Source organism: Semicossyphus pulcher, unplaced genomic scaffold (genome assembly GCF_022749685.1).
Source record: "Semicossyphus pulcher isolate SPU_LCO1_2020_fin unplaced genomic scaffold, fSemPul1.0.p SCAF_7, whole genome shotgun sequence".
In the NCBI taxonomy this organism is placed as follows: Eukaryota; Metazoa; Chordata; class Actinopteri; order Labriformes; family Labridae; genus Semicossyphus; species Semicossyphus pulcher.
This window is the reverse complement of record NW_027211748.1, coordinates 12365481-12385157: the sequence shown is the minus strand read 5'-3', so window position 1 is coordinate 12385157 and position 19677 is coordinate 12365481. Positions and strand designations below refer to the sequence as shown.

The 19677-nt window shown below is 45.7% G+C and overlaps 1 protein-coding gene across 5 annotated transcripts in view; it reads right to left on the bottom strand.

The window, feature by feature from the left end:
• Positions 1-679: 679 nt before the first annotated feature.
• Positions 680-19677, bottom strand: part of kmt2cb (lysine (K)-specific methyltransferase 2Cb) — a 65628-nt gene continuing 46630 nt past the window's right edge. For 4 of the 5 annotated variants that reach the window (XM_069685330.1, XM_069685328.1, XM_069685326.1 and 1 more), the window contains 25 exons: positions 17540-19501; positions 16494-16807; positions 14779-16364; positions 14577-14688; positions 14360-14426; positions 14206-14266; positions 13840-14072; positions 11230-13047; positions 10792-10983; positions 9283-9447; positions 9047-9176; positions 8692-8839; positions 8347-8531; positions 8105-8241; positions 7692-7968; positions 7097-7236; positions 6428-6541; positions 5205-6321; positions 4979-5115; positions 3917-4059; positions 3230-3404; positions 2993-3109; positions 2839-2912; positions 2630-2738; positions 680-2543 (listed from right to left, as the gene is read on the bottom strand). In XM_069685330.1, coding sequence (XP_069541431.1) covers positions 2451-2543; positions 2630-2738; positions 2839-2912; positions 2993-3109; positions 3230-3404; positions 3917-4059; positions 4979-5115; positions 5205-6321; positions 6428-6541; positions 7097-7236; positions 7692-7968; positions 8105-8241; positions 8347-8531; positions 8692-8839; positions 9047-9176; positions 9283-9447; positions 10792-10983; positions 11230-13047; positions 13840-14072; positions 14206-14266; positions 14360-14426; positions 14577-14688; positions 14779-16364; positions 16494-16807; positions 17540-19501 — 9606 coding nt within the window. In that variant the 3' untranslated portion in view covers positions 680-2450. The remainder of the gene's footprint in view (positions 2544-2629; positions 2739-2838; positions 2913-2992; positions 3110-3229; positions 3405-3916; positions 4060-4978; positions 5116-5204; positions 6322-6427; positions 6542-7096; positions 7237-7691; positions 7969-8104; positions 8242-8346; positions 8532-8691; positions 8840-9046; positions 9177-9282; positions 9448-10791; positions 10984-11229; positions 13048-13839; positions 14073-14205; positions 14267-14359; positions 14427-14576; positions 14689-14778; positions 16365-16493; positions 16808-17539; positions 19502-19677) is intronic. The other variant, XM_069685325.1, reaches the window with a different exon arrangement.

Below are 19677 nucleotides of genomic sequence, written 5' to 3'. Positions count from 1 at the left end.
AGGAACTAAAGGATTGCATTTCATCTTGTATGATAACGTGACAAATGTATTGATTGATAGATCAAAGTTAAATGGCTAAAAGTCTTGTGATCCATGATCCGAAGTCTGTAGCAAAAAGTGTTAAAAGTGTGGTCCAAAAGGAGGATTTAAAGATTTCTGTCATTCAATTCTTTATAAAAAAAGGGGAGGATGACTTGCACCAAAGTGCAGCAAGTCAGAGTCGAACCCACAGACGATAAACAAACTGAGATAAACAAATGCCCCCATTTGTTAATGTTAATTTTAGATTTCTGCAATCTGAAGATAATATAAAAGAACCCATTTGTTTTTTTACTGCACTCTCAGCTACTGTCACAGATGTCTAATGTTCAAACGGTCTAATATAGGATATCTTCATTCGTTAAACTTGGGGAAGCTATTGACAACCATGTTTATAATGTCTGCTGGTAAACTGAGTTGAGTCATAAGGGTAATTTTGCATAAGAGAAAAAATGTGGTAGGAATAAAGTTGTTGGAAAGAAACACAAGAGGACCCAAAACAGAACCTTGAGGAACACCACAATTTACCTCATTATGTGAGGGAGTGAAAGTATCTGTCCCCCCTCTCCAAATTATCCCTCGGGGTATTAGTAGTCACTTGTCTAAAATGTGCAATTACTGATACCACGTACACAACATGTTAACATGTAAAATAGTTTATTTTTGTAAATGTTTCTAAATTCAATTCCACAAACTCCAAACCTCATACTCTGTACACTTCAAAGGCATTTTCAAAAAAAAAAAAAAAAAGGAAAAAAGAAAGAAAAAAAAATCAGACTACACGACCAAGAAAATGTTGCACAAACACACTGGCAGGATGATGTAATATCATACAAGAGAAGAAAAATATCCAAGAAACAATTTTGTTACAACCATTCATTGAGAAAAATATATACAATTGAGTCTTCGGAAAGTTAAAAAAATACATGCCATATACATTACAAGTTCTAAGACTGTCTCCAAAATTTTACAGTCAACTTGAAATTGTGCACGCAAAAACTCTTCCGTTTCTAAGCATGTGACTTGTGAAGTGTCAGTATAAGAAATATGTCTGATTACGGAGAATGCCATTTCTGTCCAAAAAAGTAGAACAGCCTACAGTTCCACATGAGAGCTCCCCATACGATTCTTTCCGTCACACACTGGTTCGTCTAACTCAACAATATCATTAGACGTTTGCACCTTATTTTAAAAGCAATGTAAAAACAAATACAGGTAAATACATGTCGGTGTTCCTATTCGTGTTAAAAAGTTAAAAAGTTGTTTTTGGGTTTCAAAACCTAATTCACAGTTCTTTAAAATCAAACCTGATTACAGCAAACAGATCACACAGATCTCTTACTATTTGAAGAGTCTCTTTTTTTGTTGTTTTTTTGATTCTGTAACTGATAACTCGTTACGTTAGTCAACAAAAATATTTCTTTTTTGAGTGGTCAAAGTATGTGTAAGTCACAAAACACTACGCTACAATACCTTACTTTTAATACAACAAAAATACTTTGTGAATTATTGTGGTTATATTACAAATTCTGTACAGAATAATCATAATATATACTCTCAAACTGAAATAACGTCCATCTTAAATAAATTTCAATGACAAACAGAACAAAAACAATTTAAAAACACCCAAACATCAAGAAGGTTAAGGTAGTATTTGGTCGGTTATTCCTATAGTTTTCTTTATGTACATTTATACAAAAGTAACAGCATGTCTTCCTCAATCTTCAAAAACAATAGCAATCTAGCCTTCTTTAACTCAATCTCATCATTTTGAGAATAAAATTCATTCACTCAGTAATAAATACAAAACCTCTCGAATTCCACACAAATCACATGACAGAGACCTATGATAAAACTGACTCATGGAATCAAGTATTTTAAAAGTTTTCGTGTGTGTATGTGTGTGTTTTTTTGTTTATTTTCATTTTTTTAGTGCAAGTTAATATTCCCTTCGCAGTATTCATTGCTGTACATTCCTCATTCAGTGATGTCTACATTTAGTCATACGGTATACATTAACAGTATGAAACAAAAAGGGCCTGCCCTTAGTAAGCAATAAGGCCGCACCCTGCACAGTGCTTTCTCATTCGCTGGTGGATTCCTCCCCCCATGTACACCAAACGCACAGATACATACAGACAGATGGAGGCATCTCATACAACAGAGCCTCCCACATAATATGGCACATGTCACATCCTGCTACTGTGTTGTATTTCCCTTCCTCCACCCTATTTGTTCTCCATGATCTTAATGGACTAACATGTAAATTCATTCATCTCTCCACTGGTTCAGGCCTTCTGCTCATTCATTAAATGACTTCAGTGTGAAGCTTTTTCCTCTCTGTGCAGAGATCACAGCATCCACACTCACTATAGCAAGGAATGCATTTATATTTGTCGCTTCTGGTTTCTTCAGTTAATCCACTTCCTGCATTCAGGAGCTCCGCAGTGGCAAGCGATCTTGTGTCGACCCTCCACACTGTCAAACTGGTAGTCGAAACACAGCTAGAAAACAGGGAGAGAAACATCAGTTTAGGTAGCACTTATAAAACAACTAAAGCACTTGGTATTTTTAAAGAAAAGATAGCCACCTCCTCTGCTTTGTCAATTCTGCGATTGCAGCTGATGATGATTTTGTAACCCCGTTCGAATGTGACAACCTCAGCAACGCAGTTGGGGGCACAAGAGTGGTTGATATATCTGAAAAACACAAGGTTTATTTCATATCAAACAGAGTTAAATCTGAAGAGTTGAATCTTAAATCAAAACTGCAGAAAGAACCTATGTAATCTCATCCTACCTTGCTAGCCCTCCACTTCGAGTAGCATCAACAACGTGTTCGCTGTCGATGCGGAACATGAACACTGTCCGGTTCTGTCAGGGAGAGAGGAGAAGTTAATGACCGTTTGTTTTAGCAAAAAACCTCAAAGAAATTTCAGCTCAAAACAGTGTACCTGAGATCTATACATCTTCTCCTTGCTGACGGCAACCTCATTTCGGAGGACGGTTCCATTGTACTCGATCACCATCGTCTGCTTTTCCATGTCTCTAGCAGCAAACAGCCCCAGGCCCTGTGAATACATTAAACATGTAGGTGTTCATTCAGTCCGCAGGAAACAGAATCCAAGGTCAACAATCTAACTCTTTCAAAAGCTGAGAAATAAATCAAATATATGTCCTTCAACACTGACCTGGATGCGGGAGCGGCCCAGATAGACGTTGGCTCTCCACTCACTCTTCATCCAGCGGTACTGAGAGGACCTGGGGTGCACTACTGGAGGCTTGTTATGGGGGGCGCCACCTTCTCCTTGGGCCACATTCTGGTTAGACCTGGCACTGCTGGTGGACACAGCCTGTGGGTGTGGCCTTTACATTGCGAGGGGAAAGTAAAGAAATAACAGAAATATTAAAAACTCATATTTGTTTAGTTTGAGATAACATATTCCATCCATCCATCCATCCATCCATCCATCCATCCATCATGTATACCGCTTATCCTGTTCAGGGTCGCGGGGGGCTGGAGCCTATCCCAGCTGCCATTGGGCGAAGGGCGGGGTACACCCTGGACCGGTCGCCAGTCAATCACAGGGCCGACACATAGAGACAGACAACCTTTCGCACTCACACCCACACCTATGGGCAATTTAGAGTCACCAATTAACCTTACAAGCATGTCTTTGGACTGTGGGAGGAAGCCGGAGACCCCGGAGGGAACCCACGCATGCACGAGGAGAACATGCAAACTCCGCACAGAAAGGGCCCACCGGGGTTTGAATGGGTGACCTTCTAGCTGTGAGGCAACAGCGCTAACCACTGCACCACCGTGCAGCCCCGAGATAACATATTCCCACAAAGATAATGTCTGTGTTTAGAATTACCTGATCACCAGTGAGGCGTAGGGAGAGCCGGTTTTCTGCTGGGCGCGGGCACAGCCGGCTGGATTGAATATGAGAGGCAGCTCCACCAGAGGGTTGCGTCCGTAACGGAAAGAGTACTTCTCACAAGCCTCTACTCCCGGGAGCTGGAATCAATTAGTTTAAATAAAAGGTTATATCACGCAACCTGTACAGAAGGGGTCATCAACGAGATTTGTCCAAGGGCCAGATTTTTTCTAAGCAGACACTGTGGGGGCCAGACTCTCAAAAAAATATATAAAAAAATATGTAGGCCTTATTTCCATTAGAAATAAATCTGTGCCGGTCCACGTGTCCTGGAAGTTTTCAATGTTCCAGACAAATGGGTGAAATTACAGTCAAATATTTATTTAGCTTAAATTAATAAATGATACGCCTAATGTTGCACTTTCAACCTTTCAACCAGTGGAGGAGTCGTGCATGAGACAGCCATCACTCTGTCTGTCACTGTAAACAAGTACTCCCGTCTACAGTTCACAGGAGCCGAGAGCACCAGCTGGGCGAAAAAATTGGTCTTATCTCTTACGTCCGACATAGTTATGACCGATTTCTTGATCTGGAATTTATACGGAGTGCTAATTGACACCGATCGTAGCTGCTCCCGGTCTCATGATGCACGTCCACGTGAACACTCGTAAAAAGCGGCTGGCATCTCGTGCGCTTGTGGCATCAAAGAGAGGAGCTGTGGCTGGTGCTGCTGACACATATTCCTGAAGCACTGAGGTTGAGAGTTATCATGATTCAGTGATATTTTTTTTGTTGAAAATATATTATTGTCATGTTTCATGTCGGACTTTAAACGGCAATTACTGGATAATGGAAACCCATGTATTATTTTGCGGGCCGTATGGGAAGCTTTGGCGGGCCGGACGTGGCCTGTGGGCCGCCAGTTGACGATGACTGCTGTACAGAATATGATCTACACAATGGTTTAAATCTTTTTAAATATCTTTCTTAAACAAATCTGGTTAAATAAAGGCTATATAAAATAAAAACCTGAGCAACACCACAAAGTCAGTTACAAACCGATTCAGTGATCTTGGTGACAGCAGGGACTGTGAGTCCGAACAAGTCCTCTCCTTTAAGGTACACAGGGAAGAGCTTCAGAGTGGTTGATTCACTTCTTTTCTCAGCAACAGGTCCAAGAACTTTATCCCACACTCCTGATGAAGTGAGACAAGCACACAAGATGATTAAAAACTGAAAAGCTGAAGCGCACAGCAGAAATATTTCAGATTTTATGAGGACAAACCTTTAGCAGAGGCATCAGTCAGGACAAGGTCTTGGTAGCCCTGCTCGATGACTCTGATGGAGAACTCTGGCAGGCCCTCTCTGTCCTCAACAGAACAGACGTACCGGCAGCGGCGGTTGCCATGGCGCATGCTCCAGTAAATGCGGCAGGCCTCGTAGCCAACTGGAAAGATGGCTGTCGGGGAATGGAAGGCTGCCATTTGTAGGGGGGTGAGTTGGCCCATTGCATGCGACACCAGGCTGCCGACTCGAAAGGTATAGCCTAACTCAGGCTGTCGCACGGCAGTCGCAATCTGACGCACCTCGTCTCTTTGGACGTAGACACGACGGAAGACAGCAAAGCATCGCAGCTCGTGCTCCAGTGCATGCCCGGCTGTTCCCCGCGGCCTGTGTGCGTGACATAGCATGGTCTTGTCCTTGAAGAAGGTGCAGTGAGCTTGCAGAGCGCAAGTGAAATGGTAGACGTTGGTGCAGCGTAGGCGGTGACAGCCGCTGGTGGCTCCAGTCTGCTGGCAAAAGGCGCAGCGCACTGTTTGGCCACGACGCAGCGCAAGCTCCACGTTGATGAGGGCGCCAGCCTGCGTCTCATACACCTCAGTCGACCACAGGGCACAGTTTAGGTGAACCCAAACATCAAGATCTAGATTAAGAAGCCTAGCAGGACCGTCTGTGTTCCCATCTCCAAACTGGTGGCAGAAACAGCACCGCCTGTGGTCCCGGAGCAAGGCAGGAGGGCGCAAAGAGGCCCCGAGTTTCTTCAGGAGCTCATCGATCTTATCCTCATCTGGGAGTTGGGAATTCCCTCTCGGCACCACCACCTGGACAGTCCACTTCCTCCAGCGGAGTCCTTTCTGTCTCTTTCCCTGGTGCCAGCCGTCATGGGACCTCGGCCGGGCCTTCAGCTTCACCGTCACTTTGATGGCATCGGACTTGATCTCAGTCTTGGAAGTCTCTCCTGCTGTGGGGAAGGGGATCGGAGGAGTAGAAGGAGGAGACAGCTTCGGCTGCAGCTGGGCCAGGCAGTGAACATCCAGTGATGACATGTTGTTACTGTACTGGTGCTGAGTTTTACACAGGCTCTCTGTTTGCACAGATGTAGGGAGAAGGGACACTGATTCCTGAACAGATGAGACATAAGCCATGATGGTCAGCAAAACAAACATATAGACTGCGTGTTATGTAGTCTCATTGTGGCGTTTCTGCTTGGTTAACAGTGGTACAAACCTTAGTTTCTGTGGTCGATCTGGATTGCAGCGGTGCTGAGGAGCAGTACAGAAGGAAGCAGCTGTGACTGCAGAAGACAAGGTCCTCTTCAGATTTCAAACGGCCTTCAGATTCCTAATGAGAGAAATCAGTAGCTTTAGCGGCGTGAATAAGGAATAAGGAATTTAATAAAATCCTGACCAATATGAACCGCTTAAGCTTAACTGACATTAAAAGAAGTTATGAAATAAACATCAAAAACATACAATATTTAAAAAACCAAAATACTCTCAAGACTGAAGTCGTAGGGTATGCTGTTTAACCCGCTAATTGATCTGAAATGGATTTAACTCCAGCGGGCAGGATTTACATAATCAGAGGATATATGCAGTATTACTGCGGTGCGGTGCGTGTGTATAGAAGTGTATGAGCCGTCGGGCTGACAGTAGATAAAATATCCTCAAAAGTGAGGTCTGGGCATCCAATCATGGCTCATCTAGGCCCGACACTGGGAAATCAATAATAAAGTAATCCATACTCGTTTGGCAGAGGACTTTTAATGAACTGGTATCTCTATATTTAAAACATCTTGTACATTATTACCCTCAAAATCACACTTGCTCCAGCTAAAACATAGCCTGCCTGCTTTATATACCCCCCTGCTGCATTCAAAGTATTTAGGTCTCATACCTTCATGTGTGCAGGGAGATCTTTGATAGATTTCTGCACTCCATTTCCCAGAACCACCACCTTACAGTGGCAGCACCACTGAGGTTTACATCCTGGGCTGGCGGGGGTCTTCTGGTCAAGTCCTCGGGCCAGAGCTGCACCTGCAATAACAGAAAATATGTTTTTAAAGACTGAAGACTAAACATAGCAGCTGTCCTTGGCCGCGGTTTCTTGGTGATGTGCCCACTTACTTATCCAAATGATTCGGTCCTAACAACGCTCTTTAAACCTGTTAGTGGTGCTTTGAAGCAGTAAGCAGGAGATTTTGAGCTACTTTGTTCTTATTGGTTATTTTTAAATCACTGAATTGAATGGGCCATTCGCTGCCCTCATCCCCAGACTAATGATATGTGAAACAAAATAGCAGTTAGTAAATACTGTCAAGAAAGATAATTGTTCCATTGCACATAAAGGATAAACAATTACTTATTGAGATTACTTTAGTGTGTTTACAGGAAGTCATTATGTTCAGCTTAAATCAGACAAATTACAGGCCTATATTACAGTACTTGGGGGAATCTGAGATGCTCTTCTTAATTTTGTTTTATTTCCTCACCTGGGCTGTTGGGATGGAAACGGAAATGATGCGCCTGCTGCTGCATCATCCCCTGCGGTCCGCCGGGCCTCATCATCTGTCCAGGACGACCGTGAAGCCCTCCATTGTCTCCTTGTCCGTGGAAGAGCATGGGAGGACGAGGCTCCATGCCGTGGGGGCCCATCCTTTGACTGAGTATGGATAGGGGCCCCCTGTCTGGGGTGCTGCTGACCTCATAGCTACTGGGGATCTTCACACACAGTAGGTCTGAAATGGCTGCGACTACTCCTGTGATGTTCTGGAAAAAATGATTACATTAGTGAAATCAAAGGGATTCTTGTGTTGTTTTCTGCATAAATGTACTTGGATAGTTTGTTTTAATGTAATCTGAGCTTAATTTATGCAACACCACAGTAAATGTAAACATTGCTTACCTCTGCTGCAGCTGGTCTCAGTGTGATGGCGACAGATACCAGCCCTTGTTTGGAATCATTAGACATTTGGCCAAAGGGGGCGCCGAAGAACATCCCTGAAGGCTCTGTTTTAATGTCCTGCAGTTTAATTTCTGTCCCTATTGGATGAGAAGGAAAGCCATTGATTATAATAACACAGTTTTTAGGAGTTTAGTCACAGGAATAAAGGCTTTAATTGTGCTGATTATGTTGTGTGTGTTTACCTTTCCCATCAGGTGCAGGGAGCATGGGCAGGACAGGAGACAGGCAGGGGGACGGTGGTTCTTCCTTTACCAGAGACAGGTCTGGGTAGCGACTGATCTCCATGCCAACCACGCTCTCAGGAGACGAGGATGGAACAAAACTATCAGGTGTGTCCCGGTCCTTGCAGGGCTCCTGTCCTCGGTTACTGTTATTTAAGAGGGAGAAAGAGACCTCTGTCAAGACCATGCAGCTTAAGGTGATTATCCCAGCAGGATCACAAGAGAGAACAACAGAAACAAATGTTATGATAGCTGTTAAGGTGGCACTAGCTCTCCAAAAGACAATTTAGAATCACAGGTTTTTACCTGAGTTCCTCCTGGTTGTTGTGAGGAGGGGTGGGGAGGGAGGCTGGAACATCCACGGTTTTTGGCCCCTGTGCGATGGCGCGGGCAAGCAGATCTTCCTCAGTCCTGAATGGAACATGCAGTGGCTTTGGGACCAGGCCTTTAGACGCTGTATGAAACAGGAGCACAATGTCAATATAAACACACACTGTTGCCTTTAATGATGCAAATACACCGTGTCTGTTTTCTGTAATTTTACTAAACCTGTATCATGATTACGGCCGTGTGAGACAGTGTTTACAGTTTCAACTCTTAAGTAATAAAAGAAGAGTAGGGGGACAATGTGAAATTAGGGAACATCCTCCAGAATGCTTACCCATAGCAGCTGCTTTACTGGCCAGCTCTTCCGTCGTGGCAAATCCATTGATCATTTTCTGCCGGTTCACAGGTGGTGGGGTGGGAGGCAGAGACGCTGGTGGTGTCGGTGGATTGCTCAGGTTACTCTGCTGAACAGATGAGAACAAATGCAAAGTTAGCACATCATGCAACACACACGCTTTACACACACCACTGTTTATCCAGCTCTTTCTGAGTAAGGTAAGCAGATCTCACCTTGTACGCCAGTTGGGAGTAGTAGTCAGAGACTCCATCGAGCGAGGCGCTGCCAAAGGTACCAGACAGGAGGTTCTCTCCGTTGAGCTGGCCGCTGCCATAGGGAGCGAAATGAGCAAAGTTGACTCCAATCAGTGGCTCCATGAGGGGCAGTAAGGAGAGCTGCTGTATCCGGAGAGGGAAAAAAAAAACAGGAACAGGGGAAGGGTTAGGAGTGTATGCCAGTGCAGTGGATCGTCAAAAAAACAGCAAAACAACTGATGATGGATATATGCTGACAAAACAAAAGAACAAGGCATAACATAGCATACACTTTATTGTCAACCTAGCATACCCAGCACCATTTATCTTCCTTGTCTGTTGAGTTGAATGATGAAAGAAATGAAAGATTTTCATTCAGATAAATGTCACTCTCTATCGCTGGACTGGGTGTCTGGTGTGACTTTCGTGGAAAAAAATCACAAGCTGCACCCAGTTAGTGACACGTTTTCCATCACCCAGCAGTGGTTGGTCTGCCAGAGAGGATAGGCGGAGCTAAGCGGCTGCTTTTCCGGTCTCTGCAAGTGCTACGAGTAAACAGTAATCTACTATGGCTGAACAAACAAAGAAAAGATCGATGGCTACAGATACAACTTCAACAATAAGTGAAAATCCAAAGAGAAAGAAACAAATTTGACGCTCTGATGAAGGCAGAACCGTCCAACCGTGGACGTCACACATGCGACACTGTCTGGATATCTGAGAAGTGTGCTCCCGCAATTACCGTTTATCTCCATAGGTGCCACCACAGAGAACGAAACTGAGATCTTTGAGATTACAACTTTAAAATCTTTGATGAGACAGAAAGACACCTTCCACAAAATGTGAAATGAGTAGGTGGGTGGCATTTACAGAGAATTACATACTAATATCTCTGAAAAAATGGACTTGAATTTGGATTAAATATTGGAAGAATAGTTCAAGTCCAGTTCTCTCACTGCCTGCAGACCACAGAACATGGCAGGTAAATGAAGCAGCATTAAACTGTCCAATATGAAGACTTTTCCAGCTCAAATACACAATCACAGCCATCATTTCGTTTCAGTCTAATTCCTATCATACTTGTTAAACTAAATGTGCTTGTACTGGAGTATGCTCGATTCTCACAAGTGAGGCAGCTTCATACAGTTTAAATCAATAAGCCTCATTCAATGAGGGACTTGCAATATAATCATGAATCCCCATCTACTCTCCTGAATAATGAAAGCCTTTAATACCTGTGTGTGCAACTGTCATCTAACTAGTAACTAATTACAGTAATATGCTTATGATGTGTGAAATAAATGTCTGTGCGCTCAATGGAGACAATATTCTTTTATGGCAGTAATTAATACTGTAACATATGAATAAAGAATTCAGATTTTAAGCTGTAATGTGTGTACTATCTTTTGTTTCCTAAAATTGAAGTGGTGCAGCAGTAGGAGCTGGAGGAGCAGGTTATAAAAGTGGTAAAAAAAAAATCAATCTTACCTGTTTGATTTGGGTCATTACAGTGTCAGGCCCAGAGTGCATCAGCTGCCTCTCATCCCCTTCCTTCTTCCTCTTCTTATATCGAGATGCAGGTTTGTCCCCTCCTTTCGGAGCCCTCTTGTTCCTCCCTTTCTTCTTCTCCTGTTCTGGGAGCAGAGGTCCGGGGAAGTCTGGGATGCCATCTGAGTATGCCTGGTGAGGAGGAAAAGATGATGAAAATAAAGGTACAAAACACCTTCAGATTTTTCGAGCAGCATTAAAGCTTTGAGTGAGATGTTTTCAAACACCAAACTATGACTCATCTAAAAACTGACAGCTATGACTCATACCAATTTTTTCTGTGACGTGCTTCCCATTTGAATCTCTTAGCCGCTCTATGACTCACTGTGTAGATCACCCCCTCTGCACTCAAACTGTATGACTAACACAAGTACTGACCCCGTTGCTGTCCATGGAGCTTTGCCTCAGCAGGGATTTGCAGTCTGCGGCCTCCTCCTCTTCCGAGCGCATGCTCTCCTCTGACCTCTGTTGGGACAGTCCATGAGGAGGTGTACTCTTGTTCTTCAGAAGGTGTTTCAGTAGTTCATTGCCTGCCTCCCCCTTATTTGGACTTTGCCCCGCAAGGAAGGGAGACATGCCCCCTTTATTACCCTCCTCCTTCACAGAGCTCATTCCTGACCCAATGTTTCCTTCTCGTGGCCCGTGACACTCGCTGGCGTCGGTCTGCTCCAGCTTTATGTTGCTAAGGATGCGATCGTGTTCCTGAGCCTGCATTCTTGCCGATTCTGATAAAAGGCCGAGTTGTCCAGATTGACCTCCAGAGAGCTGCCTCTCCAGCTCTGAGTGACTGGGGGTGGAAGATCCCAGTAAGGGTGACCTGGACAAGTCCTGGTCTCCAAAGAGATGGGTGTTTCTGGTCGGAGTTGAGGAGGTGTCTGAGACACATGGCGTGAGAGGGGCTGTGAGGTCAGAGTGTGGAGTTGAAGGCGTCTTGACTGAATCTGCGTCATCATCTTTCTTCTTCTTGCGGTTCCTCTTCTTCTTCCCTTTCTCATCTGGGATGATGTTGGAGTAGAGTTGGATTAGAGACTGGCCTGAGCCGGGGAAGTTAGACGGTAGAGGTGTAGCTGAGTCCCCTCCAAAAGGTGGACCATCACCTGGCATGTGAAGCGTCATTCCTGGTCCACTGAACTGACGAGGACGGGGTTGACCCTGGGGAAAGTTGGCTGCTTGTAGGGCTAGATTATCAGGCCCGAAGCCAGGCCCCATGTCACGGGGCATCATTCCGTTGCCCATCATGGCCCTCCTTTCTCCCTGCATAAAGGTCCCGGGCGGCGAGCCCATACCAGGCTGCATGCCCTGCTGCTGGGGGAACATTGGTCCGAGTTGTTGTTGCTGTTGTTGCAGAGGAGGCCTCTGAGGCTGCATAAAGTCCTGTGGCAGCTCAGAGTTAAAAAATGGCATTTGAGCAAGAGGTGCCATATTTCCATCTGGGCCCATCATCCCTTGCTGCTCCATTTCCATACGATGTTTCAGGGCTCTCTGTCGTTCAACTTCCTGCATCAGCTGCACCCGCTGTCTCTCCTGCTGCTCGCGAAGCCGCTCCCTTCTCTCCCGCTCCTGGAAGCCTTCGCTGAACGGGTTGTTGTCATCAAACTTCACACCACCACCCTGCATGGGTTTTACACCACCTGATGGAGCTGGTGGTGCCTGGGGATCCACAGGCATTTGTGCGAGTTGAGGTATGTTACTCATTGGCATCTGATGAGGTTGGCCTGGATTTGCCACAGGTACCTGTGGGGGCATTATAGGTGGAAGTCCTGGTCCGCCCATGGGCATGGGAGCACCAGGATGCCAGCCGGGCGGTGGGTTCGGCAAACACTGAGGTGGATTTGGCTGGCCAGGATGAAGTGGCATCTGCATCATTGGGTTCATAGGAGGTTGGCCCATTGGTGGTCCACTTGGACCCATTGGTGGTCCACTTGGGCCCATTACAGGAACACTTGGGCCCATTACAGGAACACTTGGGCCCATTGGAGGAACACTGGGGACCATTGGAGGAACACTGGAGACCATTGGAGGAACACTGGAGACCATTGGGGGTCCACTTGGGCCCATTGGAGGAACACTGGGGACCATGCCAGCAGGACCTGGCATTGGGTGCATCCCTGGCATAATAGGCGTCATATTATTTTGCTGCTGTTTCACTCGGTACTCCTCAATTAGCTCAGCATGCTCCTTCTGCTGCTTGCGGATCTAAACAGAACAGAAGACATAATCATAAAAATGTGATTGAAGTTTTTTTATGCATATTACATAGAAATTCTGTTCTGCTTGCAACAAGTTTAATCACATTTTCAACACAAACTTATGAGGACATGGGTTTACCCAAGGGAAGAAATCAATGATTTTACTTTCAAACAGTGACTCAAGAATTTAGTTTAAAGCAGGAGTTTGAAAGTACAATCAGCCAAGAGCATTTTTTTTCCCCATGCACAGCTTTTTTAAGGAAGTCAAAAGCAGGATGACAGGTGCGGCACAGACACAAGTTGTGTGTTTTGAATTCTTCAGTTTGATTGGATTTTTTTTAAAGACTGCTTGGAAAGAAAAATAACTACATATAAAACTTTCGATGTATACCCTATACCCACATTAGCTGTTAGAGCAAGTAGACTAATTAATTCATGTTGATACAAATTATCTGTGCAATAAAAGGTATGATACAGTCAAAGACAACACAAGCTCCTAATGAAGAAATTAGGTCTCAAAAATGAATTTAAGGCAATGAAAATGACAGACAGACAGAAGTATATGTATGTATGTATATTATCCCTATCTTTCCAATGTGTCTTTGCAAGTCTCTTATGCAATGAATGCTAAATTAAGTTTATATTCAGAAAGGACCATGCCATACAGTTTAAAGTCTGCTCCCGTGTATGGGTTATTGCTATTAGTAGACCAATAAAAGGGCATTATTCTGGACACTCATTGTGCAGAGACAGGGTGAGACAGAATTCATTGGTGGAGCTTGACAGGCCGAACATTTACCTGCTCCAGTTGTTTCTGCACTACACCCTGCTGCTCTGTGACATGTTTGAGCTGCTCAGCGTCCTCCTCAGGGAACTCCCTCCCTGCCTTCTTAGCTGTTCTCTGTTTGGCAGACAGGGCTTTCTTAGACTTCCTGTGAGCTCCAATCTTCTCTTCCAGAAACTTCTGCTGCATTTGAAGTAGTTGCTGAGTCTCCTGGAGCCACTCCTCGTACTGAGCCCTCTGAGCATTGTCTGCGAGAAGAAAAAGGCTCTTTTGTTAGCAAACTTGACAGCATGAAAAACAAACATCTTAACATGTCTAGGCCTGACAGAACTTCAAGTCAGAAAGTTGAAAATGCATATACATTTTTTTTTGAAAACTTACTGACAAATCCTGGTCCAAAGTTTGGAGGATTCGGTCTTGCTATTTGTGTCAGTTTGCCGTCCTGAAAGCAAGGTTAACAGGTATTTTATTATCTGGAAAAAAACTACTATGGTTTCAACAAAAACACATCTATGTGGATTATTGATTCAATTACCTGTCCAACAACTTGTGGAGGAAGCGGTGTGGTTTCAGGACAAGGTGGTGCAGGAGCAGGAGGAAATCTGTAATACAGCAAAACCAGGGCCATTCATCAATCACAGTAGCAATTCTTCAATTCTATCTAAATGATCAATAGCCGAGAGGCTGTCTTTAGTTTAAATGGTACAGTCAATCCAGACAATCTAATCATGCTAATCTAATCTAATCTTTACCTGTTCATGGCCATTGGGGTCATTCCCATGTTGTTCTGAACCATGACTTTGTTGATTCCTTTCAGGGCAACCATTTTTGCTTTCATGATGGGGTCAGTTATGGCATCAAAATCTGAAAATGACAATTATACATACTGAGAAATAATAGCTTTGACGAATTATCTTATACTGACAACAGAAAGTTGTGGCCCAAATAATTTACCGATGTTAGGGAAGAAGGAGTCACTGGAGCGCTGTCGTATCATGGCTTGCATCTGCCTCTGCTGCTGCTGCTCTTGCCTCTCCTGGTCCAGGAGGTCCTGCAGTAGGAGTGGCTGCTCCTCTAGCAGAAGAGGACGGTGCTGCAGGCTGTGCTGACCCATCGCCAGGTTTAATGCGTTCTGCTGGGCCTGGGTGAGGCCGCTCTGGTCCAGTCCAGCAGCTAGCGCCAACTGGTGGTCTGCCCCAAAGCCGGTCAGAGAGGCTTCTCCCACAGAGGTGGCGTCAGGTATCGTTTGAGTCAGTGCAAGTCCAGAGGTATTCTGAGTGTCAGTGACTTGGTTCTGCTGGGGCATAAGGTTACCTCCCGGATTGACAGATTCAATGATTGGATTTAATGACTGCTCCTCAGGCTGCTGCTTAATGAGTAAACTAGACAGGACAGGGGTGGAGTCAGAAAGCACTCCCTGCTGGTTTGAGGTTAAGGTGTTTCCAGCAGCTTGCTGGTCTAAGACCTCAGGGGGCTTCTGACAGTCCTTGACCTCTGTTTTAATTTCCTGCCCAGGTGCCAAAGAACCAGAGTCCTGACTGCCAGGGGCTTCTAGCTTGATTTCAGCTGAAGACTGCTCACCTGAGCCCTCTGACTTTGCCAATACAGAACTGGATGAAGCCTCAGCTCCTGTGCTTGAATTTTTGGTGATGTCTGTTGTGTCATTATGATCATCCATAGGATCGCTGAGGTCCAGTTCCTCATTAAACATGTCTTTCTTGATGTCATCAAGGTCGGGGTCTGTGTAGGCAATGATGTCAAATTTCCCAGACGTTAGGAAGTCATCAAGGTGCAGGTCGTTTGTCTCTAGATCTAGATCCTTGCCATCTTCAGTATCCAAATTTAAGTTTTCCAAGTCAGCATCGACCAAGTCTTTCACCTCCACATCCTCAAGATCTTTGACTGCTGATTCCTCCGCGTCTAGTTTCTCCTCCACAGCTTCACTGCCTGCCACTTGGCCCCCCTCTGTGTGCCCAGCAGGGGGTGCAGTCAGAATCATAGATGCTGCCATGTTTTGGGTCTCACTTGAAGCAGGCTGGCTCATAGATCTCATTAAAGTAGATTGTTTGAGTGAGTTGTTTCCTGACATTTGGACTTGCTGATGAAGATTGTCCATGCTGGAAGATAACTGTAAATGTCCAGTCTGGCCTGCCATGGGGTCAACCATCCTGAGTCCCTGATTGAAAGGAAACCTGGTCTCAGATGCTCCTATAAATCCTGATGGCCTTTGACCCTGCAAGTTGGGATCCATGTTGCCTCCTTGCATGGCACCGGGGGGAAACGGCATACGTGGCCTGTTTTCTGCTGCTCTGTGTCGCAGCTCAATGAAAGGCTGGCCCATTATGTTGTGCTGCTGCACTGGCATACCACGTGGTGGGAAGTGCTGCGGCATTCCCATAGGGTTGCCTCCCATACCCCTCGCCATTTCGGCAGACATGGACCGTCTCATTTGGGGAGGGACATCCTGCATTGGGTGTTGTCCACGGGGAAAGAACTCTTGGGCCCCATGAGGTCCCATAACCCCATGTGGAAATGCAAACCTAAAATAGGACACAAACATTCATAAATAGAGAATACAAGCATTGCTGAATACGTGGATTGCTGTGTTATCAATTATAGAATATCTGAAGCACTAAAGCATGGTAAAAAAACATAATGAAAACACAAACCTTGGCCCCTGATGTCTCAAATTAGGGTCTCCAGGATGTGGACCCCTGGGGATTTGTCCTTCATTAGGGAAAGGGACACGCTGATCTCCTGGAAAGGGTCCAGGAAACCTCATTGGCCCTCTCATGGGTCCTTGTCCAGGATAAGGTGGAGGAGGCCGGTTGAACATTTCCCCCGGTTGCCCAGGAGCCTCCTGGGGCCAGGGTCGTGGTGTTCCTGGGGGAATGTTGCCAGCAGGCTCCTGAGGGCCCCTCTCCTGCCGAATAGCACTCCTCTGTTGCTGCTGTTTGAGGATTAGTTCTCTAATTCGTTGTCGCTACAAAACACAACAAGCAGACAGAAATGTAAGGGTATTTAAATGCAATGGGCTGTGTATGGTTTACAATAATACTGCATCTTTATCTGTGCAGAGAGACAGTTTGGCCTACTTAAAACTCCACAGCTAATGTGTAACAATGAGAGTCAAAGTCTGTTTTCTCTATTGACCACCACTGCATGCTTTCAATTCTGCAAATGCACACATTTTCACTTCCAGTATTTCTCATGTTGATGTAATATTTGACAAAACGATTAATAAAAACCAGTTAAGATAAGGAAGTGATGCAGTCACAAATAATACAATATTAAGTACTGTTATATTTCTAGTAAAAGGAAGCAGCAAGGTCTTTGTTGAAATATCAGGAATGCTCCTTAGCTTCTCAGCTTGCTGGTGGGTTGTGTCTCAGTTTGACTGACATAACTGACATGGCATACAAGCCATGGCAGAAAGCTGCCTTTTATAAGGTGAATGTTTGTTTGCTGGCACGTTCAACAATGACTGCTTGTCCTTGCCATGTTGGACACAAAATGTCAAGATGTCAAGAACTGAGTAGGTGAAATGTTGTCAGCTATGATGCTCAATAAAATATGACCCTGGATATGAAAAATAATAACTTTGAAAAATGAGAAAATAAGACTTAAAAACTATAAGAAATGTAAGACTTCAAATGAATGTAACACCAGTGCAAATTAGATTTAGATAAGAAGACAAAAAACAATATTGGGTTACCTGTCTGAGTCTTTCCTCGCTCTCAGCGAGAGCAACACCCTGAGTCTCGGACGAAGCACCAGGCATCTGTGGGTCCTGAAGGATAGTTCCAGTGTTCCCCACACCTGACTGATCTTTCATTTCCATTTTCTCTGTTGACTGTGGACGAGGGGTCATGGGGGCTTGTTCAAATGGATCATGACTTGGTGTCTGACTGGGTCTTCTGGAGGGTGACTGAGTAAATCCATCCTCAGAGTGTTTTGGTGTCTGGGAGCCTGGATGGGGAAAGTTCTCCTGAAGCCTGCCCTGAGGTGGGGAGAAAGGATCCTGACCTCCCATTGGTCCTAGTCTTGGCCCTTGCCTGCTGAGAACATCAGGACCAGGCCTTGGGGTACCTGGAGGCTGGGCGTAGGGGTCGTTAAGCAGCGGTCTGGGGGCCCCAGGCTGGGAAAACATGTCGCTGTTCACTTGCCTTGATGTTACAGGGGTACTGGAAAATGGCTCCATTGGCCCCCTCTGGCTTCCAGGTGACTTGGAGAACCTCTCTCCCACAGAGGGCCGTGGAGTTCCTGGTGGCTGAGCATAAGGGTCCACTGAGTGGGAAGGTGACATCCTCTGTCCAGGGTGCGACTGATGACCAAACTGGTTCATCCCACTGGGGCGAGGAGTCGAAGGAGCCTGCGAGTAAGGATCTGAGGATGCACTGGGGTTGTTCGAAGGCTGACCATAGTTGTCATGAGGGCGTGGTGTGCCCGGGGGTCGGGCGTAGGTCTCAAAAAATTGGCGAGGTTGATTACTGGGTTCATTGATGGATCGCTGGTTACCTGCTGACTGAGAGAAAGGGTCAACAGCTGGCTTGTTTGGACCAGAAGGCTGGGCAAAGGGGTCATATGTGAAGTGGTCTGGCCTTGGAGTGGAAGGTGCATGAGCATAAGGATTTCTAGACATCTGATTCATTGGTCCTGGTTGAGCAAATGAGTGCCCCTGAGGGTGATGCTGGCCCATTCGAGGAGGACTGGTGAAGTTGTCATTCCCTGATGGTCTTGGGGTATGCGGAGGCTGAGCGTAGGGGTCGTTCTGGTGATTCTGGGAGAACCTGTCGGAAGGATGTAGACCTGGTCTGTTGAAGGGATCCTGAGCCTGAGGAGGGGGCATTGGTGTTTTGAACAGAGGGACTGAGCCAGACTCATTACTTCCTGGAATTGGTGCTAGTAAAGGCCTTGAGTAAGGGTCAGACAAGATCATTCTGTTCTGGGCCATGCGCTGATAGGCCTCATTTCTTATCATGGGCCTAGAATAGGGGTCTCTGCCTGGAGAACCCATTGGGGGCCTTCCCTGAGCAGCCTGACTGGTCCTTGGGGGTCCCATGGGCTTTAGGAAAGGATCCATTTCTCCAGTTGGCCTTGGGGTGTCCGGAGGTTTGGCATAGGGGTCATTGCTCATGGATGTTGGGGAGCCAAAAGATTCATGAGCAGGAGATGGTCTCCCTCTGTCCTGCTGCTCCATTAAGGAGGTGGGGGATTTACCGGATTCTGCAGACATTCTCCGACACATATTTGGCCCAAGACTTGGTGGTCTTGGGGTTCCTACCATCTTGGCATATGGGTCCCACGGAGATGAGGGTCTGGAACCAGAGGAGCCTGGTGAGAATACTTGTGGGGACTGAGGTTGGGAGGAGGGGCCAGATGGAGGCGGAGGAGGGGGTCGCAAGAACACATCCTCGGAAGGACATGAAGTGGGCGTCCCCGGGAGCTGCGGCCTTGCAAAGCCCTCTTTAGAACTGATTTGCTGCATGGGGGACAAGCTGCCATTGCTGGGCTGGGAGGCTGGGCTCTGGTTACCACTGTTGTTGCCATCTCCGTCTGATTGGCTGTTGCCTTGCTGTTGCTGCTGTTGTTGCTGCTGGAGTTGCTCATTCTTGACTTGCTCCAATTTCTGAGTGGCTTCAATTTTGGCTTGCTGTTTGCTTTTCTGCCTCATTTGCTGTTGGAAGGGCACAGTGAAAAGGGGGATTAGACATCAAAAAGGGGTGCAGAAAATATCAGTCTCATGCCAAAAATGAACTGGACCTACTAACCACCAATGTCATCAGGGTTAATGTGGAGGATAGTGCAGTTGTTTAGGGAGCTTTACTAAACCACCACTTCTTAGCTGTCTTA